General features: G+C 46.1%; 1 protein-coding gene across 3 annotated transcripts in view; it reads right to left on the bottom strand.

The window, feature by feature from the left end:
* KCTD1 (potassium channel tetramerization domain containing 1) overlaps positions 1-18,953 on the bottom strand; it is a 91,283-nt gene that overhangs the window by 4,669 nt on the left and 67,661 nt on the right. For all 3 annotated transcript variants that reach the window (XM_045886889.3, XM_045886888.3, XM_054510336.2), the window contains exon 3: positions 16,320-16,464. In XM_045886889.3, coding sequence (XP_045742845.1) covers positions 16,320-16,464 — 145 coding nt within the window. The remainder of the gene's footprint in view (positions 1-16,319; positions 16,465-18,953) is intronic.

Genomic DNA, 18,953 nt, shown 5'->3' with positions numbered 1-18,953 from the left:
TCTCTTTCAGCAGAAGCCTCCGGGCATTCAAAATTGGTGGCGGTGAGAACCCACTTCACGTCCTCGCGAGGGAGCCACGCATAGGTTGCGGTGAGGGGGTCCCACGCGCACTATCCACGGGGAGCTTACGTCCCCTGTCCCGTTCACCGCAGCTCGGACCGCCTGCTGGGAGGCAGGGGGCGCGCCGGGGGGTGGGGGGTGGGCTGCACAGGGTGGCGGGTGGGCATCTGCAGGGCGTGCACGCTGCTTCTACCTGAGCGTGGGTGCCGATCTCTGACGGGCTGGGGGAGGCTGACGCACCGCCCTGGGCCGGCTATCGGCGCTGCCACCCTCAAGTGAGCCCACGATCCCCGCAGGACAGAGGTGCCAGGAAGGAAACCCGTCCCTTTCTGAAAGCACAGCCACCCTTCTTTGAGCATGCTGCTTCTTCTCTTGCCTTAAAAACAAATCTACTGAATTAGAGCAGAAATCCGGCAAGCGGGTATTAAAACACACACACACGTGTCACTGGATGGGAGGACAAAGGAGGCTGCGGGGGAGGCAGCGCCGTAGGAATGATGTTATCACGCGGGGCAATATTAGGTCTACACGTAGCTATGACCACAGTCATCTCGGGGTGGGAGGCAAGTGGACACCTGTCCAGGCATGTTGACTGAGGACATTTTTGTTTCTTTAAAGATTTTATTTTTGACACAGAGAGAGAGCACAAGCAGGGGGAACAGCAGAGGGAGAGGGAGAAGCAGGCTCCCCAACGAGCAGGGAGCCCAACGCGGGGCTCGATCCCAGGACCCCGGGATCGTGACCCGAGCCGAAGGCAGACGCTTAACCATCTGAGCCACCCAGGCGCCCCGACTGAGGACGTTTTAATGAGCTCACACCGGCGTGTCTGAGGTCCTTCCCTGGTGGGAGCGAGCCGCGGGCCGGTGCCTGCAGCAGAGCCGACACCGAGAGCCCGGCGCTGCCAGAGCTCCGCCTCCGCATGGGACCGAGCGCGGAGGTGAGGACCACCCGAGATCGGGTTTTATGTGGCACCTGGCTCTTCTTGTTGCAAATTAAGCAGCAGCAGCAGCGTCTGGGGCTTCCAGAGAAAAACGTGGAGAGGTGAGAAAGTGCCAGTGGGCCTGCAGCTGGCTCTTCCACTTTCTGTGTCGAGACATTTGGGCCAGGGGAAGATGCTGTCCCAGGCACTCCTCTGCAGCGTGGCCCGCTTCTGTGTTCTGCCCTGTCCTGGCGACCCCATTCCTGCAGGAGCCTTGGTTCCCCGCTGGAGATGATCTTCCTCTCACATACTGGCACCTGCTTTGCCTCCCGACGCACAGGAGGTACTGTTTGTTTGAGGAGGTGAGCACCAAGCTGAGGTGTGGCCACTTTTCAGACAGGACAGAACGGAGGTCCATCCGCCGGCTGGAGGGCAGGAGTGGGGAGACTGCCGGGTTCTCCCCGGTTCCTGGGACCCCGTGTGGGGGCCTTGCCATCTCCTTAGTACCTCAACTGTGAGATAGTGACCTCCTCAATCCTTTACTTACCTATCAAGATGACAGCTCGCAAGGAGATTGAAAAACAGCCCTGACAGTTACACAAGCAACAGAAGTGAGACTTTCTGCTACTGCTTTTTATTTTCCTTTGAGAATTAGAAATTGTAGCACAAGGAAGGATCTGGACTCCAGTGAAAATATGTCATCAAGTCTTCAAATCTGAGAATGCTAGAGCAGTCTTACTGACCAACCTTGACCTTATGGAGGAATCCTTTCCAACACTGCTGAATAATGACCATTAGCCTCTGATTCAATGCTTCCTTCCAGTGACGGGAAGCTTACTATCGAACAGGGAACAGCATTTACTTTGTTGGCCGCTCTGATTAAACTTCTGGAAACTTCTTGGTTAGAATGACCTGAATTTCCCTGTAGTTCCAACTTATTCAAATTCTGCCATCTGGTGATCCTAAACTTTCTTTGACATGTGAACCCTTCACACATTTGAAGACAACGGTTATGTCTTTATATCATTCAGGCTGAAAATACCCAATCTTTTCAGCTCTTTCTTATTTGTTATGACTTAGAGGTCCTTCAACATCTGGTACGTGCTTGACTTCGTCAACATAGTTCTGAAAACCCAAACTGGAACTGAACGTAACATTCCAGATGTGATATGAGTGCATTGTAGAACCTTCGTTTGGCTGGACATTCGAATCACTCTTAAAGCAGCCTACATTCTTCTCCTATGGCTGCTGCAACAATTACAACACACTGAGCGGCTTAAAACCACACAAATTTATTCTCTTACAGTTCTGGAAGCTGGTCATTAAGGTGGCGTTTCTTCTGGAAACTCTAGAGGAGAATCCATATCCTTGCCTTTTCCAGCTTGCACAGGCAGTCCATATTCCTCGCCTGGGGTCCTGCATACCTCCCGCTTCTACTATTGTCATATCTTCTCTGACTCTGACCCTCCTGCTTCCCCCTTTCACTTGGAAGGACCCTTGTGAGCATACTGGACCCACCTGGATGATCCACGATAACCTCCCCATCTCAAGACCCTTCACTTAATCACACCTGCACAGTCCCTTCTGCCATGTAAAGTGCCATACTCCTGGCTTCCAGGAATTACGACGCAGACTTTTTTTTTTTTTTAAAGATTTTATTTATTTATTTGAGAGAGAGAGAATGAGACAGAGAGAGCACATGAGAGGGGGGAGGGTCAGAGGGAGAAGCATACTCCCTGCTGAGCAGGGAGCCCGATGTGGGACTCGATCCAGGGACTCCGGGATCATGACCTGAGCCAAAGGCAGTCACTTAACCAACTGAGCCACCCAGGCGCCAACGCAGACGTTTTTTGGGGCCATTATTCTGCATACCGCACAGCATAAGGCTGTATTAACCTTCTTGGTTGTCTTTTTACCCTATCAGTTTATGTTTTGCCTACAGTGGAGTCTCCAGACCTTTTCGCAAGAGCTACTATTGAATGAGGTCCTCCTCTTACGGCATTTGTGAAAAATTTTAAATCCTCCATTAGTTATCCCTCTTCAGATTACCTACTGTAGGTTCTGAATTTGCTCCAACATACTGCGAAAATGTGAATTCTTTCGTCCAATGTTCTGCTCCCTCTCTCGTTTTTTTGTCATTTTGAACAGGGTGTTTTCTGTTTCTGTATGTGAATCATTTTTTAAAAGTAATGACAGGACAGGGCTACTTGTAGGCCTTGGTTCAGGTTGATGCTCAAGTAATAAACTAAAACTCTGGATTCTGGCTATTTGAAGAGTTATAAAACCTCTAATTCTGAGATCAGCCAGCCCTCAATTGTGGCATTTGCTGGATGTCTGGTTGAAATACCGTGTGTTTGGGTGGGCCTCCAAGGGGAAGGCTGGACATGTGGGAGGGGCCCCAGTCTCCATACTGCCCAGAGATTCTCCTTATCTATAAAATGAGAGGAATAAATCACAGTAAAGTTACTACCAGGCCTGATATTCTGAGTCTATATCCATGACAATGTCCTGATCCACCGGTTTGTCTACCGTAACCTGAAGGTTATAAGACTGGCAGGAGTTGGGGTGGCAAATCCCCTATGGTGACTCTGAATCCTCACCACTTTCTTTTTCCCTCTGATTTCACAAGCCACATGGGTAATCCACTCTGAGGTCTAGCCACGGACTGACAGAGTGCCTCCCTATACAATGCTGCTCATGTTTAGCGTTCTCTGCTCCTGGAAAATTAGGGAAACATTGGCCCTGATTAGATTTCTGGCCCTGCTCAGTGACTTCTCGAGGATTCTGCCAGTGGTTTTTAAAGTGTAAAGAGGTTCCCTGAAGGTCATCCTGTACCCTGGGATGTATCTCATGGGCCTGGCCTTGAACTACCTCAGGCCACCAGGTGTTCTTGACCATCTCTACTCGACCATCTGGCTCCATCTCTCCCTTTACCGTGCCGTTCCTTCTGGTCTCCGGGGCAGAGGGCCATCTGCGCTGGGCCAGTGGATGCTGGGCTCCACTTGGCCATCAGCCCCCCAGTGCTCACTTGCCTTCAAGCGTCTGCCAGCTCCAGAACTAAAAAGGCCCTTTTGTTGTTGTTACCATTTTCTGCACGGTTAAGCTCACACTGGCCATTCGTTTTCTTGGCAGGCTCCTTTATATTCGTTCTTCTCTACTTCCTAACACACGCTTCCAGTCTCAGCTCATCGGAGAACGCCCTGCAGAGCAGGCTCACTGCCCACAGCTGCTTTGCTTAGGAACCTCGTCCTCCTCTCCTTCCTCAATCAGGATCATTTAATTTTATTGTCTAAATCCCATATATTTTAGAGTTTTATCAAGTTTCCCTTTAGACTCTCTGACCTTGTGCTCATTTTCTTCTGCTCTCTGAATCTTTTGAAATCTTCTTTCCTTACACCTTGGTTCCTATCTGGCAACACCCACCATTCCTTTCTTTGGCTTTTACAACCTGTAGACAACGCAGTCTCTTATCCCCAAGGTATGAAGTGGAAATGAGCAGGACCTTAGACAGCAGCAGCACGTTTGGCCCCAGACCTTCCTATCTACCTTCCTTCCTTCTTCCCTCCCTCCCTCCCTCCCTCCCTCCCTCCCTCCCTCCTTCCTTCCTTCCTTCCTTCCTTCCAGATTTTATTTATTTTAGAGAGAGAGAGAGAAAGCACGAGCAGGGGGAGGAGGGCAGGGGGGTGGAGAGGGAGAGAGAATCTCAAGCAGACTCTGAGCTGAGTGCAGAGCCCCATGGGGGGCTCCATCTCATCACGACCTGGGCCAAGACCAAGAGTCGGACAACCAACAGAGCTACCCAGGCGCCCCTGGCCCCAGATTTTCTTTTGAGGGAAATGAACCCAAAGCATCTACATATGCTTTCAGCAAAGCAACTCCAGAATGTACTAGATGCCATCATTCCTCTGCCCTGCTTCCGTGCCAATTTTATCTTCTCTCATCTAGAAAGCATCATTCATATTTTTTGCTTAATCTCATATCCAGATAAAGGAAAAGAGATTATTCAGACCTATTATCATGTTTAAATGATTTTAAAATCCTAGAATACGTATTTTTAAAATAATTTCTTTTTTTGAGATTTACAGTGGTTTTTTGAGGCATAGAAAGATCAAGATCCCATTTTACAGACGAATAAATTGAGCTTTGCTAAGACCCTGGAGATCGGTACATGGAACAAAAAGGTAAATACGGGTGGACCCCAAAATGCAAACAGACCATGTTTTTTTTTTTTGTTTTTATTTTTTTTTAAAAGATTTTATTTATTTGAGAGAGAGAGAATGAGAGAGAGAGAGAGAGAGAGCATGGGGAGGGGGAGGGTCAGAGGGAGAAGCAGACTCCTCGCTGAGCAAGGAGCCCGATGCAGGACTCGATCCCGGGACTCCAGGATCATGACCTGAGCCGAAGGCAGTCGCTTAACCAACTGAGCCACCCAGGCGCCTGCAAACAGACCATGTTTTGAAAGCTTATTTCTTGATTAAATATTTGGAATTCAGAAAACATTCTCCCTAAAGGGAGGAAAGGGATGTACACTATTCATTAGTTTCCAATTGCTGCTGTAAGAAATGACCACACATTTGGTGGCTTAAAACAACACAGACTCACTCTTGTACGGTCCTGGCGGTCCGAAGTCTGAGATGGGGCTTAGGGCTAGCTAGTTGAGCTGCCTTCCTTCAGAAGGCTCAGGGTGGGCGGGGGGTAGGGGGGAGGGTGCGCCTGGCTCAGTGGTTAAGCTTCTGCCTTCAGCTCAGGTCATGATCCCAGGGTCCTGGGATGGAGCCCTGCATCATCGGGCTCCCTGCTCCGTGGGAAGCCTGCTTCTCCCTCTCCCACTCCCCCTGCTTGTGTTCCCTCTCTCACTCTGTCTCTCTCTGTCAAATAAATAAATAAAATCTTAAAAAAAAAGAAGAAGAAGAAGACTCTAGGGGACAAAGGCTTTCCTGGCCCTTTCCAGCATCCCGGGGGGGCTGCCTTCATTCCTTGGCTCGTGGCCAACAATCACATTACTTCCTTCATCACCTCTTCTCCGACTCTGACCCTCCTCCCTCCCTCTTTCACTTACAAGGACCTTTGCGATTCCACGGGGCCCACCTGGATTATCCAGGATAATCTCCCCATTTCAAGACTCTTAATCACATCTGCAAAGTCCCTTTGGCAACGTAAGGTCATCTATTCTGGGAATTAGGATGTGGACCCCCTTGGGGGTCATTATTCAGCTCGCCACACATATTTACTGGTTCCACCAAACAGTTCAGAGGTTTATTTAACTCCTAATGGCCTTGAAGTTTTACACAGTAGTTGGCACATCCTTCCATTCAAAAGCAACTCAGCCACTTGTTCATTTTAAAATGTGTTCATGTGCCAGACGCCGTGCTAGACGCTGTGGGTACAAAGAGGGTTTTTCTCTGGGGAACGTGTCCAGTTCGTCCTGGGAGCTCCGGGACCTCCTCCGCACAGCTCCAGGGCCCCCAGGCAGTGCCTGGCTCCCCAGAGGGCAGGGGATGTATATATCAGGGGGCCCGCAAAGCAGGGGCACCAAGAAAACGAGGGAAATGAAGGATTTTATATTTTACATTTCAAAAATAGAATCGAGGTAGTAGTCATAAGAAAAAAAAATCTCTGCAGGACTTCCTTTAGTTTTAAAATTTTGGGGTTTTTGTTTGTTTTGTTTTGTTTTTTTGGTGGGAGGTGGGCCATCATTGATTTTCTAGTATTTCAGGTTTGGGGTGTCTAAAATTCTTAATTTCCCTGGCTCTGCAATACTTTTTTTTCCTTTTCTTTAAAAGGACTTAATATTTTTATAGCCGTTTTAGGTTCACAGTTAAAATTGAGGGGAAAGGGGTGCCTGGGTAGCTCAGTCAGTTAAGCGTCTGACTCTTGGTTTCCACTCACGTCCTGATCTCAGGTTGGCGATAGAGCCCTGCTTGGGGTTCCATGCTCAGCGGGGAGTTGGCTTTTCCTCTCCTTGTCCCTCTGCCCCTCCCACAGCACGCTCTCTCTCTAAAATAAAGTAAAATCTATAAATAAATAAATAAATAAATAAATAAATAAATAAATAAATAAAAATTGAGGGGAAAGTACAGAGATTTCCCATACACCCCAGTCCCCACACATGCACAGCCTCCCCATTCTCAACATCTCCCACCAGAGTGGTGCATTTGTTACAACTGATGAACCTACACGATCACCCAAAGTCCACAGGTTATATATACTAGGATTCACTTTTGCCATTGTACGTCCTACGGGTTTGGACAAACGTATGATGACATGTCCCCACCATTCTGGTACCAGAGGAGCTGCCCGACCCTCCTCTGGGCTCTGCCTGTTCATCCCTCCCACCCCCCAAGCCCCTTTCCTTTCTTCAAAGCCCAGAAAGACTGGCCCACCTGCTCCTTTTCCCCCTGCTACCATATGAGACTTCTGGCCAGGAGGCCGCCTCCTTCCCACCCAGCAGCATCAACTTGCAGCTTCTCCTGATTACTCCTGTGTCTCCGGGGGGTAGCATATCCAGCCTGACATTTAGCCTGCCGCCTAGTGAAGGAAAAAGCAGCGGCGGCAAGGTGCCCCCCTCTACCTGACCACGGTCTCCCTCCCCCAGCACCGCTCAATCTCCTAGAGAAAGTAAGGTAGACGCAGGTGATAACGACGCGGTGTTTGTGGCCCAGCTGAACGCAGATCGATCTGCATTCTCAAGCCACATCCTGGCTTGGCAAGTCCCCGGGATACTAACCGCAGGGGTGAGGCGGGGTGTGTAGGGCGGGGCGAGGGCAGGGGCTAGACACGCTCTGAGACGGTGGCGGGGCCGCTGGCTGGCTGCTCTGCCTGCCTCCCAGTCCTCCTCTTTGGGTGCTGCAGCTGGCCTTGCCTCTGAGGGAGCGTCCTCGGGAGAGGGAGAGAAGGGGCCCCGGGCAGGGGTACTAGGAGTCCTCGTCTGCACCAGCCACGCAAATACGAGGGGGCAGCAGCTGAGACGACGGGCTGGGGTAGCCGTCCTAAATGGGCACTCCCTTAGGTACTGGGGAAGAGGAGACTTCCTGGGGGTCCACCCAGCTCACCGCTCTGCCTTCTCCAAGAAGTCTGACCTCCGGAGCGAGCGCCCACAAGCCACATCTGCATGCCACAGCGGATTGGCTAAAGCATGAGCGCTGCAGCCGCTTGAGCCAATCAGATGGTCTCTGTAGAACCCAGGAAGGGGAAGGAAACCCCGGGCATTGCTGGGGCGGAGCCAGGGGCATCACTCGAGAAGGGGTTTGTGGCCTCCCACGTCTGAGGTCCTCAGAGGTGCCCTGGTATTTCCCCCTCTGAGCGAATGCTCCCGCTAATTCTATGAGATAAGCTAGGATCCGTCCCTAAAACGTTCCTTCCTCGCTTTCTTCCTGGCTCTCAACTGGGGCTGATTTTGACCCGAAGGACATTTAGCGAAGTCTGGAGACTTCTGGGTTGTCCTCCCTGGGAGAGGGGGTGGGTGCTGCTGGTATGTGGTGTGTGGACGCCAGGGGTCCTGCTCAACATCCTACAGCGCACAGGGCAGCCCCGCCACAGAGAACGATTCGGCTCAAAACGCTGACAGAGCAAGATGAGAAACTCTGAGCTTGACCGAGATCATTTCCGTTGCAATCTAAGGAACACAGAAGTCACCCTGATCGATGGTCAGTCCGAGCATCGTTAACGAACGCGCTAGCATTCAAACACATATGGTTACTAATGTGATGTAATATGAAGTGCACAGTATCACCAGAGGTGTATTCTCACCAAAATGTTTAACCTAAACCCATCGGGCCTTCAGATATAGCTTGCAGTTTACAGGACATCAGAGGCTAGAGTAATGAACTAAACTACCTATGACAAGGCAGCCAGACAAATCCAGAAGGGGGGCATTCTGTGGGGCACCTGGCCCGGTCTCTTCAGAGCGGCATCATATAAAAAGTGACGGACTTTTTATATGATGGTAATAAAAGGAAGGAACATAACTGGATTCAATATGTGGTCTCACATCAGATACCGTCTCGGAAAAACCCCCTGCAAAGGATATTTTGGGGTCAAGCTGGGAAATTTGAATATGGTTTCAGTATTAGAGAAAATCTGATTTTATTGAAATAGGAAGATAGAGATTATTATCCGAAATAAGGGTAGAAAAAGATCCAGAAGGCCATGCATGCACTAAGGTTTTAATACTGGCAATCTCTGAGGGGTGGGAATATGGGGCCTAAACATTTTTCAAATTTTCTACAATGTGCATATCCTTTTCTATAATATTAACAGATTATTAGAAATAACTAATACATTTTTTTAAAGATTTTATTTATTTATTTGACAGAGAGAGACAGCAAGAGAGGGAACATAAGCAGGGGGAGTGGGAGGAGAAGCAGGCTTCCCGCGGAGCAGGGAGCCCGATGCGGGGCTCGATCCCAGGACCCTGGGATCATGACCTGAGCTGAAGGCAGACGCTTAACGACTGAGCCACCCAGGCACCCTAACTCATACATTTTTAAACTTAAGCCAGGGATAGGTAAGTTTTGCGCTATTAGCAAAGTTTTCTTTATCTAGGATGGGTGGACATTCATCTGAGACCACAAAAGACGCTAGCAACGTGGGGGACATTTACCAAAGATGCTCAGAATACAAGGCTAGAAAGAGGTAATTTTTTGTGCTTCCCCATCAAAAGGGAGCCAAAGTTCTGGACTCCTGGTGTACTAGGAATGACAACTGTGTGTGTGTCTGCCTATACAACACATGTAAGTAAGCAGAAAATAAAGCAACGATGAACTGGGCAGTATCACTGGGAGGAGGGGAAATGAAGGACAGTCACCTCCATAATAAAACAGCGCAGAGAAGTTCTATAATCACTTATTAGAGAACAGATTCCAGTGGCTTCCAGTGGGAGCCGGGCACAAGCAGCTGCCACTTCATGGTGTTCTGAAATATGAAATGATCTAAATTGCTAAGAGGGGACCTTGCTCATACAGCATTATTTGCAGAATGGCATTTTAAGGGGGGGGGGGGTAGGATGCCGTGACGTCAACGTTGCATGCATTCGCTCAAGCCAGCATTAAAGAGCTGGAGAGGGAAGCCGGAAATCAAGGAACGCTTTCCCTACCAAACCCAGTTGAGACAGATTCTCTCCTCCTGCGGTGTCCCTTCTCCCAGGTCAGGAAACGGACTCGGACAAGGAAGAAAGCACCTATTGTGTTGTTCGGGGACGGCAGACTGGGAGCTCCTCTGTGTGCGCGTCTGTATTTGTAGCTGGCACAAACTGCCGCAGGAGCTGAATGGTCACCTCAGCTTCCGCTCTCCTCCTGCTGCTCCTCCAGGTTCCAGAACGCCCCCTAATTTACAGCCTGTCGCCCGGAGTTTCCATGGGAAACATTCCAGGGCCCTGGAGACGTGAGTTTCATTTGACAAGCTTTTTGTCTTTTTCCCCAAGTGTGGGCTACAGCTAAATCCTTGGGCAATTAATGGGTACGTTTTGCACTTAGAATTGATGAATAGCAGGGCTCTGGAATCCTCAGCGAGCTCGAAAGGTGCAGAGAAGTAGCCATCCCCATCCTAGCCCACTGGGTGAGCCCTCAAGGGGCTGTCCTCAGGGATCGGCCACAGCTTAACTCCCCCTAAGGAAGTCTGTCTCTGCATCTAACTTGAATGCTCTTGAAGAACAAAGTAACACCTGCCACGTTTGAATGTGTTCAAATTCCTAGCTCCATTCCTGGGACAGACTACAACTCACAACCAATGGCTGTCGTCATGTTCTAAGTGTAATTCCCCATCAGTTGCTTTGTATTTCCTGGAGTCTGCATCTTTTTGAATCATGGGATTACAAATTAATATTTTACCCTCCTAAGTTGCTTAGGAGGATGGTATTATACACACGTTTTATATCTGCCCTTTCGTCCTGTAAGTTAGTGTATTGCCTGCTTACATTTAGCTTCTCGTCTCCTGTAACTCTTTTGACCCTTTTCTGCTGTATTTAAGTTAATTAATGCTAAGTAATTATTATGTGCCCGCACACAATGTCCTTTAGAAAAACATAAAAATGTCCCTGCCTGTGAGATCCTTACAAAGAAGAGAGTCCTGGGGATGCCAGGGTGGCTCAGTTGGTTAAGCGGCTGCCTTCGGCTCAGGTCATGATCCCAGGGTCCTGGGATCAAGTCCCACATTGGGCTCCTTGCTCAGCAGGGAGCCTGCTTCTCCCTCTGCCTGCCTCTCCCCCTGCTTGTGTTCTGTCTCTCTCTCTGACAAATAAATAAATAAAATCTTAAAAAAAAAAAAGAAGAGAGTCCTGCTATATACGTAAGATTGCCAGAGTTTGAATGTAAGAAAGTACATGACCAGGTATGGGGTAGGAACCAGAATCTGGTTTGAGTGTGGGTCTCACTTCATTCGTTTATGTATCCATCCATGCATTCATTCACTCATGCCATAAATATCCACATGCTTACTATGTGCCAGGGCTGAGCTAGTGTGACCAGCTTCACCAACAACTATTCCCAGCCCCTATCCCTTGCTCATTTCTCTCACTATAGAGGCTAAAAAAGAAAAACACCCCTTTCTCAGCCTCCTTTGCCTGTAAGGGAGGCTCAGTTCAAGCCACTGACCGATAAAGGGAAAGTCTACTGGGGAATCTTCTGACAAGGACAAAATCTTGCGAGTTAAAAAGGCTTTTGTCCCATTCTCCTGCCTTGAATGAGGATGTGATGCCTGGAGCTGCTGCAGCCACCTTACGACCTTGAGGTGACAAGCGTGAGGCCAAAACATCAACATTGAAGATGGCAAAACAAAAAGACAGAGCGTCCTGGTCCTTGATGACATCACTGAACAGATATCACTGTCAGTAACCATGGACCTCTGATTTCTTATGTGAGAAAATAAATCTCCATTAGTTTAAGGCATTGCTGATTGACTATTCCAACACCTGTAGCCAAAAGCATGTATAACTTATAGTTGGGTATATGGTGCCAAACAATGAAGACAAATAATTACAAATGTACGTGTGTGACCACGGGGAGAATTGCAGGGTATAGGCAAACCAAGCTGGACTAAACACTGTATTCATCATTAGTGATGAATACAATGAGCCCTAATGACAAATAAAGGCCAGGAAAAGAGTGTTAGGCAGACAGAATGGTCTCTTTGAAGGGGGCAAGAACACGGTGTGCTTGTGGAACTGAGGAAAGTCCTGTAGGACATATGTGTAGGTAAGAGTTGCGGGGGCGGGGGTGGTGGTGTGGAGAGCAGGGGTTGGAGTATTCTGGGCCTTGTGGGTTCTCACAAGGATATGCTGCTTTGCTCCACAAACAATGAATGGGAAGCCCCTGCAGAGTTGTAAGCAGGAGCAAGTCATGGTAACACTATTTTTTTCAGAAAGTGTCCCTTGGTGAGGGATGGGGTGGGAGATGGCAGAGGATGGGGAGAGGAAGGGTATGGCTATAAAAGGGCAACAGGAGGGATCCTTGCCATGATGGAAATGTTCTGTGCCTTGACTATTTCAAGGTCAACATTCTGATTGTGCTATTGTAATATCATTTTGCAAGGTGTTACTACTGGGGGAATCGGGTAACATAGGATCTATTATTTCTTTTTGTTTTTTTAAGATTTTATTTATTTATTTGACAGAGAGAGACACAGCGAGAGAGGGAACATAAGCAGGGGGAGTGGGAGAGGGAGAAGCAGGTTCCCCGCAGAGCAGGGAGCCCGATGTGGGACTCGATCCCAGGACCCTGGGATCATGACCTGAGCCGAAGGCAGTCGCTCAACCGACTGAGCCACCCAGGCGCCCAGGATCTATTATTTCTTACAACTACATGAGAGTCTACAATGATTTCGAAATAAAAACTCTAATGAGAAAGTGTCTCCCGGTTTCAACATGGAGAGTAGATGAGAGGGGGGAAAAGGTGGGAGAGGGAAATCAATTAGGAAGCTAGTCCAAGTCATCCAGAGAGCTGAGCCTTGGATAGGGAGGTGGGATGAGAAGAAGGAATTGATTCGAGAAGTATCCGGAAGGCACTACAGACTGGCTTGCTGATGGATCGTGTCTGGGAGATGAAGAAGGGGACAAAGTGCAGAATGACTTCCAGGCTCCTGCCTAGAGCAGGCAGATGGGTTCTGACATTTTTTACAGAGATGGGACACAAAGCAAGGGGGCAGGTTCCACAGTGGTAGCGGGGTTGGGGAGGTGGGCACGGCCAGCTTATGATCAGGTAGCTTGAGGAGCCAATGAACTCTCCACGTAGAGATTCTGAGTGGTCATTTGGAAATGCAATCACCTTAAAAGAGAACTAAAAGTGAAATGTCCTTCCTTCACCCCTTTCCCCAGTTCCACTGCATTCCTTCTAGGAAAACGTTGGCCCCCCACTGTCGCCATATCACACTTTCAGCCCTTCCTTTTCCACTCGCTTACTTGCTCTCCCACACGGGAAGCCCAGACCTGATTGGTGAACACCTGACATCCGAGGTGCCAGGTCTAATTACTGGGGGGGGGGGGGGGGCGGGGCACTGCTGAAGTCCATGCCCACCTACAGCAGGCCCCCCCTTCCTCCCCTCCCTTCTCTCTCGCCCTGTGTCCAGTGCAGAACTCAGCCCCACTGCCTGTCTCCACGTGGGGCCAGTGCCTGCTTTCTAGAAGCGGTCCTGTCTTCCTAGCTCTCCTCCGCCTGCAGCTGGTGTGAGTGCTGCTGCCTACAAGCACCAGCTCTCTGTCTGAGCAACTGTGTCCCCAGGCTTAGGCCGAGGGCTGCAGGCGGGAGACCTCCCTCGGGCCTCTGCATGAGATACTTGCCAGTGAGTGAAGTGGCCTGAGGAAGGCAGGAAAGAGGTTCAAAAGTTGGCACAGAAAGAAAAAACACGACACACTGAAAATTACCCTTGAAAACCCTCCAGGAAGGTGCCATCTGAGAAACAGACTCCCAATATGTTTTCCTTCCTGAATTGGAAGAGATCATCACTGGATAAAGTAGCTTACTTCTGTAAGGAGCCATGTTGCACAAACCAACTTCGTCTGTCTTTAAAGCCCGAATGACACTCAGCACCGTCAAGAGGTGCCCTCTGGGAGGCCCCTGGGTGCTGCCACTGGTCGGGGAGCCACGGGGAGCCACGGGGTCACGCACTGCCTCAGGCTGATTTCAAGGCTGCTGGGAGTGCCCACACTGGCTGCAGTTCTGACTCTTTCTCTTGCGTTTCCTCACCAAATGTAGACTTGGCAGGTGCCCCACCGCTCAAAATCCTGACGGGGAGGATGGACGGGGGCCCCCTGAGTCCTTACTAATTTGGGATCTAATCTTCTAGATCTTTCTATGTATTTACGCACACATATTTTTTACATAAATACGAATATGGCTATGCATTTTCACTGAATGGTAAAATCTTGGTGATTTTTCCCCTCACACATCAGATCATAGAGCTATTGGTAAGGATGTGCCATTGCTGAACTTTTTTTTAGTTGTGTCAAGTTTTTGCTATTACAAATGATATGACCACAGTAAACATCCCATGTACCTATATCTTTGCATATTTATGCAACTATTTCTAGAAAATAAATTGACTCCAAACTGCTAGATCAAAGAGTATGTGTGATTGAAAATTTACAAACTGCTGAATTGCCCTCCAAAAATATTTATTCCCAACCATGATGTGTATCCCCGACACTGTATATTACCATTTTTTTACATTTTTGCCAATCTGATAGATAAAAAGGGGTATCTCAATTTTTGTTTCTTTGATTCTACAGAGATTAAATATCTTTTTTAAATGCTTATTGGCAATTTCTGTTTTTTTCTTTGGGAGATTTTTGTTTCTGTCTAAAAACGTTTTCCATTGGGTTGTTTGTGTGTTTCTTATAGATTTTAGGAATTCTTTTATTAATGATATTAATCTTTTATTGCAAATATTTCCTGTAGTCTAACACTTGTCTTTTATATGTATGCGGTGCCTTTAATTAAACTTTTTTTTTTTTTAAAGGCTACGTCTGGGTGTTAAGTCTTCCTTAAGTAGGCCCTTTCTGCTTCAAAATTATGCTTTCAGAAATTCCTTTAGATTTTTTTTCTGATATTTTTTATAGTTTTAATTTTTATGTTCATTTCTGGAATATCTGTGAACTTAGGATATAAGATAGGGCTTTGGCTTTACATTTTTTCCCCAAATGTCTCTGTGCCAACTATCTCAGTGCCAATTACTGATTATTCCTTTGTTTTGCCACTGATTGAATTACCACCTTTATAATATATCAGATTCCTTTATACACACATCTTCTCCGGACCCTATTCTTCTACACTGATCTATTTGTTAATTTCAGCCCAATCAGGATCACACTTTTTAATTACTCTAGCTCTCTAGTATGTTCTGATGTCTGGTAGGACGCATCCGCCACAGCCCACCATTACCACCACCATTATCATCCCTAATAATTTGTTTAGCTATTCTTAAGCTCCGTTTCTTCTACATACACTTTATAAATGGATCAAATTTCATTTTAAAAAAACGTGTGACTTAAATGGGTTTGTGCTGAATTTATCATCTGGGGACAGGTGACATCTTAATGATATCGAGGCTTCCCATCCCGGAACACAGAATTTCCTTTCATTTATACAACTCTTCTTTTATAGTTTATGTAGAGATTTGCAGTTTTCTTAATCAGACTTTGCCCACTTCTTGTTAGGTTTGTTCCTAGGTCTTATAAATTCGGTTGTTACTGTGAGTGGTATACCCTTCCATTATATCTTATGCTTCACTCTTGCTATTCTGTAGGAAAGCTATCAATTGTGATATATTGATCCTGAATATAGATATTTTAATGAGTTCTTCGTTAGTTCTAACAGCACTGAGTTGATTCTTTAGAATCTATTTAAATATTAACAGCTGCAAAGATTACATTTGTGTATATTTCCTTTCAATAGTAACACTTTCTGTTTGTTCTTCTTGTCTGATTCCATGGCCTAGAGTTGCCAGCCCAATGTGAGACTAACACCTGTTACTAACTTCAAGGGGAACAATCTAAAATTTTACTGTTAAGTATAATACTTCCTTTAAGTATCTGGGAGAAGAAGTATTAAGCTAAGGAGGTTTCCTTGTATTTCCTACCTTATTAAGATGTAGCAGAAATAAGCTTTGAATTTAATCAACTTATTTTCAATGTGTTAAAATAAATTATAATTCAGTCTTTAAACAAAATCAGTCCGCTTTTAGTCACATAAAACTTTAATGACATATCCTCTATTTCATGAAGACGGTGTAACCATGTCAGAGACCAGAGAGTTGGTGTACGTTAAAAATGTAGAGCTTGAAATGTTCTGGGGAGCACATCAAAACAAATCACATATTTAATGCTATTGGTAATTTAACGTGAATCCCTCACCTTGAAATCATCAGGAATGAGGAGTTTTGATGTTCGTAGAAAATTCAAGATATATCTGAACATCTGTCCATCTCTGTCAATGAAATAATGTTGTTTGAGACTGTCCAAAACAATGGGCTCTGTACCATCAAAAAGTCTTCCGATTCTGTGATAGAAAAGAGGGAACAGTGAAAACAATTAGAATCGATTGTTTGGCCGCTAAAACTAAGAGCTACCTCTTTGGGTCACTGTCAAAGGTAGCAGGTTCAAAGATGGCAGTCAGGATATATCACCCGGTCCATAGTTACGCTTCTCTGAGAAGTACTGGTCCTAGCTTGATAAATATTTCAGGACCAGACAAATCAAAATAGTCTCAGGCTTTCTCAAGTAAATCCTTTTATTCACTGTCTGGTACCTGTAAAGAAAATGTCCCTGACATGGTGATTACGGCTAAGTGCTGTCACTGTGATGGAAAAGCATGTCTTTCCCCTGGGTTACTTAAAACCACCTTCTCTGCTACTTAAAAAAAAAAAAAAATGTTATTGCTCCAAAGTGTCTTTTAAACAGATTCTACGGAGAAAGCAATTTCGTTTTTAAGAAATCTGTTTTCTGAGCTCTCCCCACCCATGAATCACAAACTTTCCAAAAATAAAGCAATGCCTATATGCTAACATCTACATTTAATTATAGAAAGGAATCATTGAAAATATCACTAGTCTAGGAGAATATGTTTTCCATTAACAATATACAGTCTAGTTTCTTAGGTCTCAGCAGAAATCATTTGTCCCAGCCAGGCATCATTATAAAAAATAAATATTTGACCACGCCAAAAATATGACCTAGTACTAGAATACGAGTGGCTACAGGTAATTTTTTAAAAACAGGAATCCACGATACCGTTTTTCCCATTATAGAGTTAACATTTGAGCAGTGTAGTACAGTTAAAGCATTCTGCATCCATTCATTATCATTTATCCCTTTAAGGATGGCTGAACCTACATACTTCAGTATATATTCAGTTAATACACAGTGGTCACATCTGTACCATAAACAAGTACACAGCTGGCTAATGACAAATATCCTATGTCAGAAAATAGAATTTACATACTAGAAATCACTTCCTTGACCCAAGAGGTGCATTGCACTTTTCATTAACAGTGTAGGTAGGCAAATGGCTCTATTTTTTCATGAAAAGCTTTTTTGGAAAAACTCATATCATCTATCTCTGATTTGGAACATCATTTTATTGCTTTGAAGTCAATTTTGAAATCATATGTTGAAATGTGACAGAGGTAATGGTAAATCAATACTTTCACCCCTCCTAAAATACAACAGACAAATAGAGAAGCCGCTTTCCCTCCTTCCCCCAAAAGAAAAGCTTGGGAATTTGTTTCAATAAAAATCTTTTAAAGATAATTAGAAAACTCACATCCTACCTGAAGGTAGTAAGTGCAAAGATGAAAGCAACTAATTACAGTCAGGTCATATTTCTAAAACTCAATATATTTTTCTCAGCTGATGTTTTTGTCCAACTTTCCATGAATGGAGGGTGATTCACAATTCCTTCCTTCCACAATTTTATCCAGGGTGTGGCTCCCAACCACCCTAGGACTCCTTCACTGCATGCAACCTTGTCATTCGTTCCCCATTAACACATCAATCAAACAGGCTACAGAAAGAGGCAGTGAAACTAAAACACACTTAGTCACTTACTTATAGTGTTTCCAGGACAGTTTGGTGTCGGGTGGGAAAGGACGAGACTTGTGTGCTTATTACTAAGACATTTTACTCTTCATTGTTAACATGATAAATTTACGGTTGACAGGGGAAGAAAAGGGAGTTCTATTTATTAAGTGCTGTCCAGATAGCATGCACGATCCTTAGCACTTCATGGATGTAAAGGATCCATTATCCTCCTTTTAAAGATGAAGAAATAGGCTCAAAATGATGAGTAACTTGCCCAACTAGTTAAGTAGCATTGAGGGATTTGTGCAGTCTGTTTGATCGTAAAGGGGCCACCCTACAACGAATGGAATGAAAAGAATTACCACTATCGAAGGAAAGCTTTTGGTCTAGAGTTTGTACTTTCTATCTTCTGTTTGTTTAGCAAGAGCTTTGCAATGAAATCCAAGCGTGTATATGAATTATTTTTGTGGCCTGTAATATATTAGTATCAGTGACTGCAAGTCACTTTAGTCAAGAGATGCAAAGCAAATATTTTATTCTTAAATAAATCCTATGCTTATTTTCTTGGAAGCTCATTTTCAAAATCTAGACCTGGATGTACTCTGGCACAGCATGAGTGATTAGTAAATCTCTATGGAGTCAACGAGTAAAGGAGTGACTGAGTGGTGAGGGCAGCTTGGCTCGACCCTTTCCTAGCTGTAATCTGGGGGAATTGACTTCTCTGTATCTCCATTTCATTTATAAAATGTCTGGTTCTGGGCGCCTGGGTGGCTCAGTCAGCTAAGCCTCTTGCCTTCCTCGTCCTGGGTCCCCCATCCGGCTCCCTGCCCAGCGGGGAGCCTGCTTCTCCCTCTGCCCCTCCCCCTGCTCCTGCTCTCTCTCTCTCTCTCGCAAATAAATAACATCTTAAAAAAAATAAAATGTCTCTTTCTTTTATAAAATTGCCCCTTTTCTCTGGGTTGATGAGAA

Source organism: Mirounga angustirostris, unplaced genomic scaffold (genome assembly GCF_029215605.1).
Source record: "Mirounga angustirostris isolate CCGP_5_RB_7025 unplaced genomic scaffold, mMirAng1.0.hap1 SCAF_14, whole genome shotgun sequence".
Lineage (NCBI taxonomy): Eukaryota > Metazoa > Chordata > Mammalia > Carnivora > Phocidae > Mirounga > Mirounga angustirostris.
The sequence above is the reverse complement of the archived record's forward strand: the minus strand, read 5'-3'. Positions and strand labels throughout refer to the sequence as shown.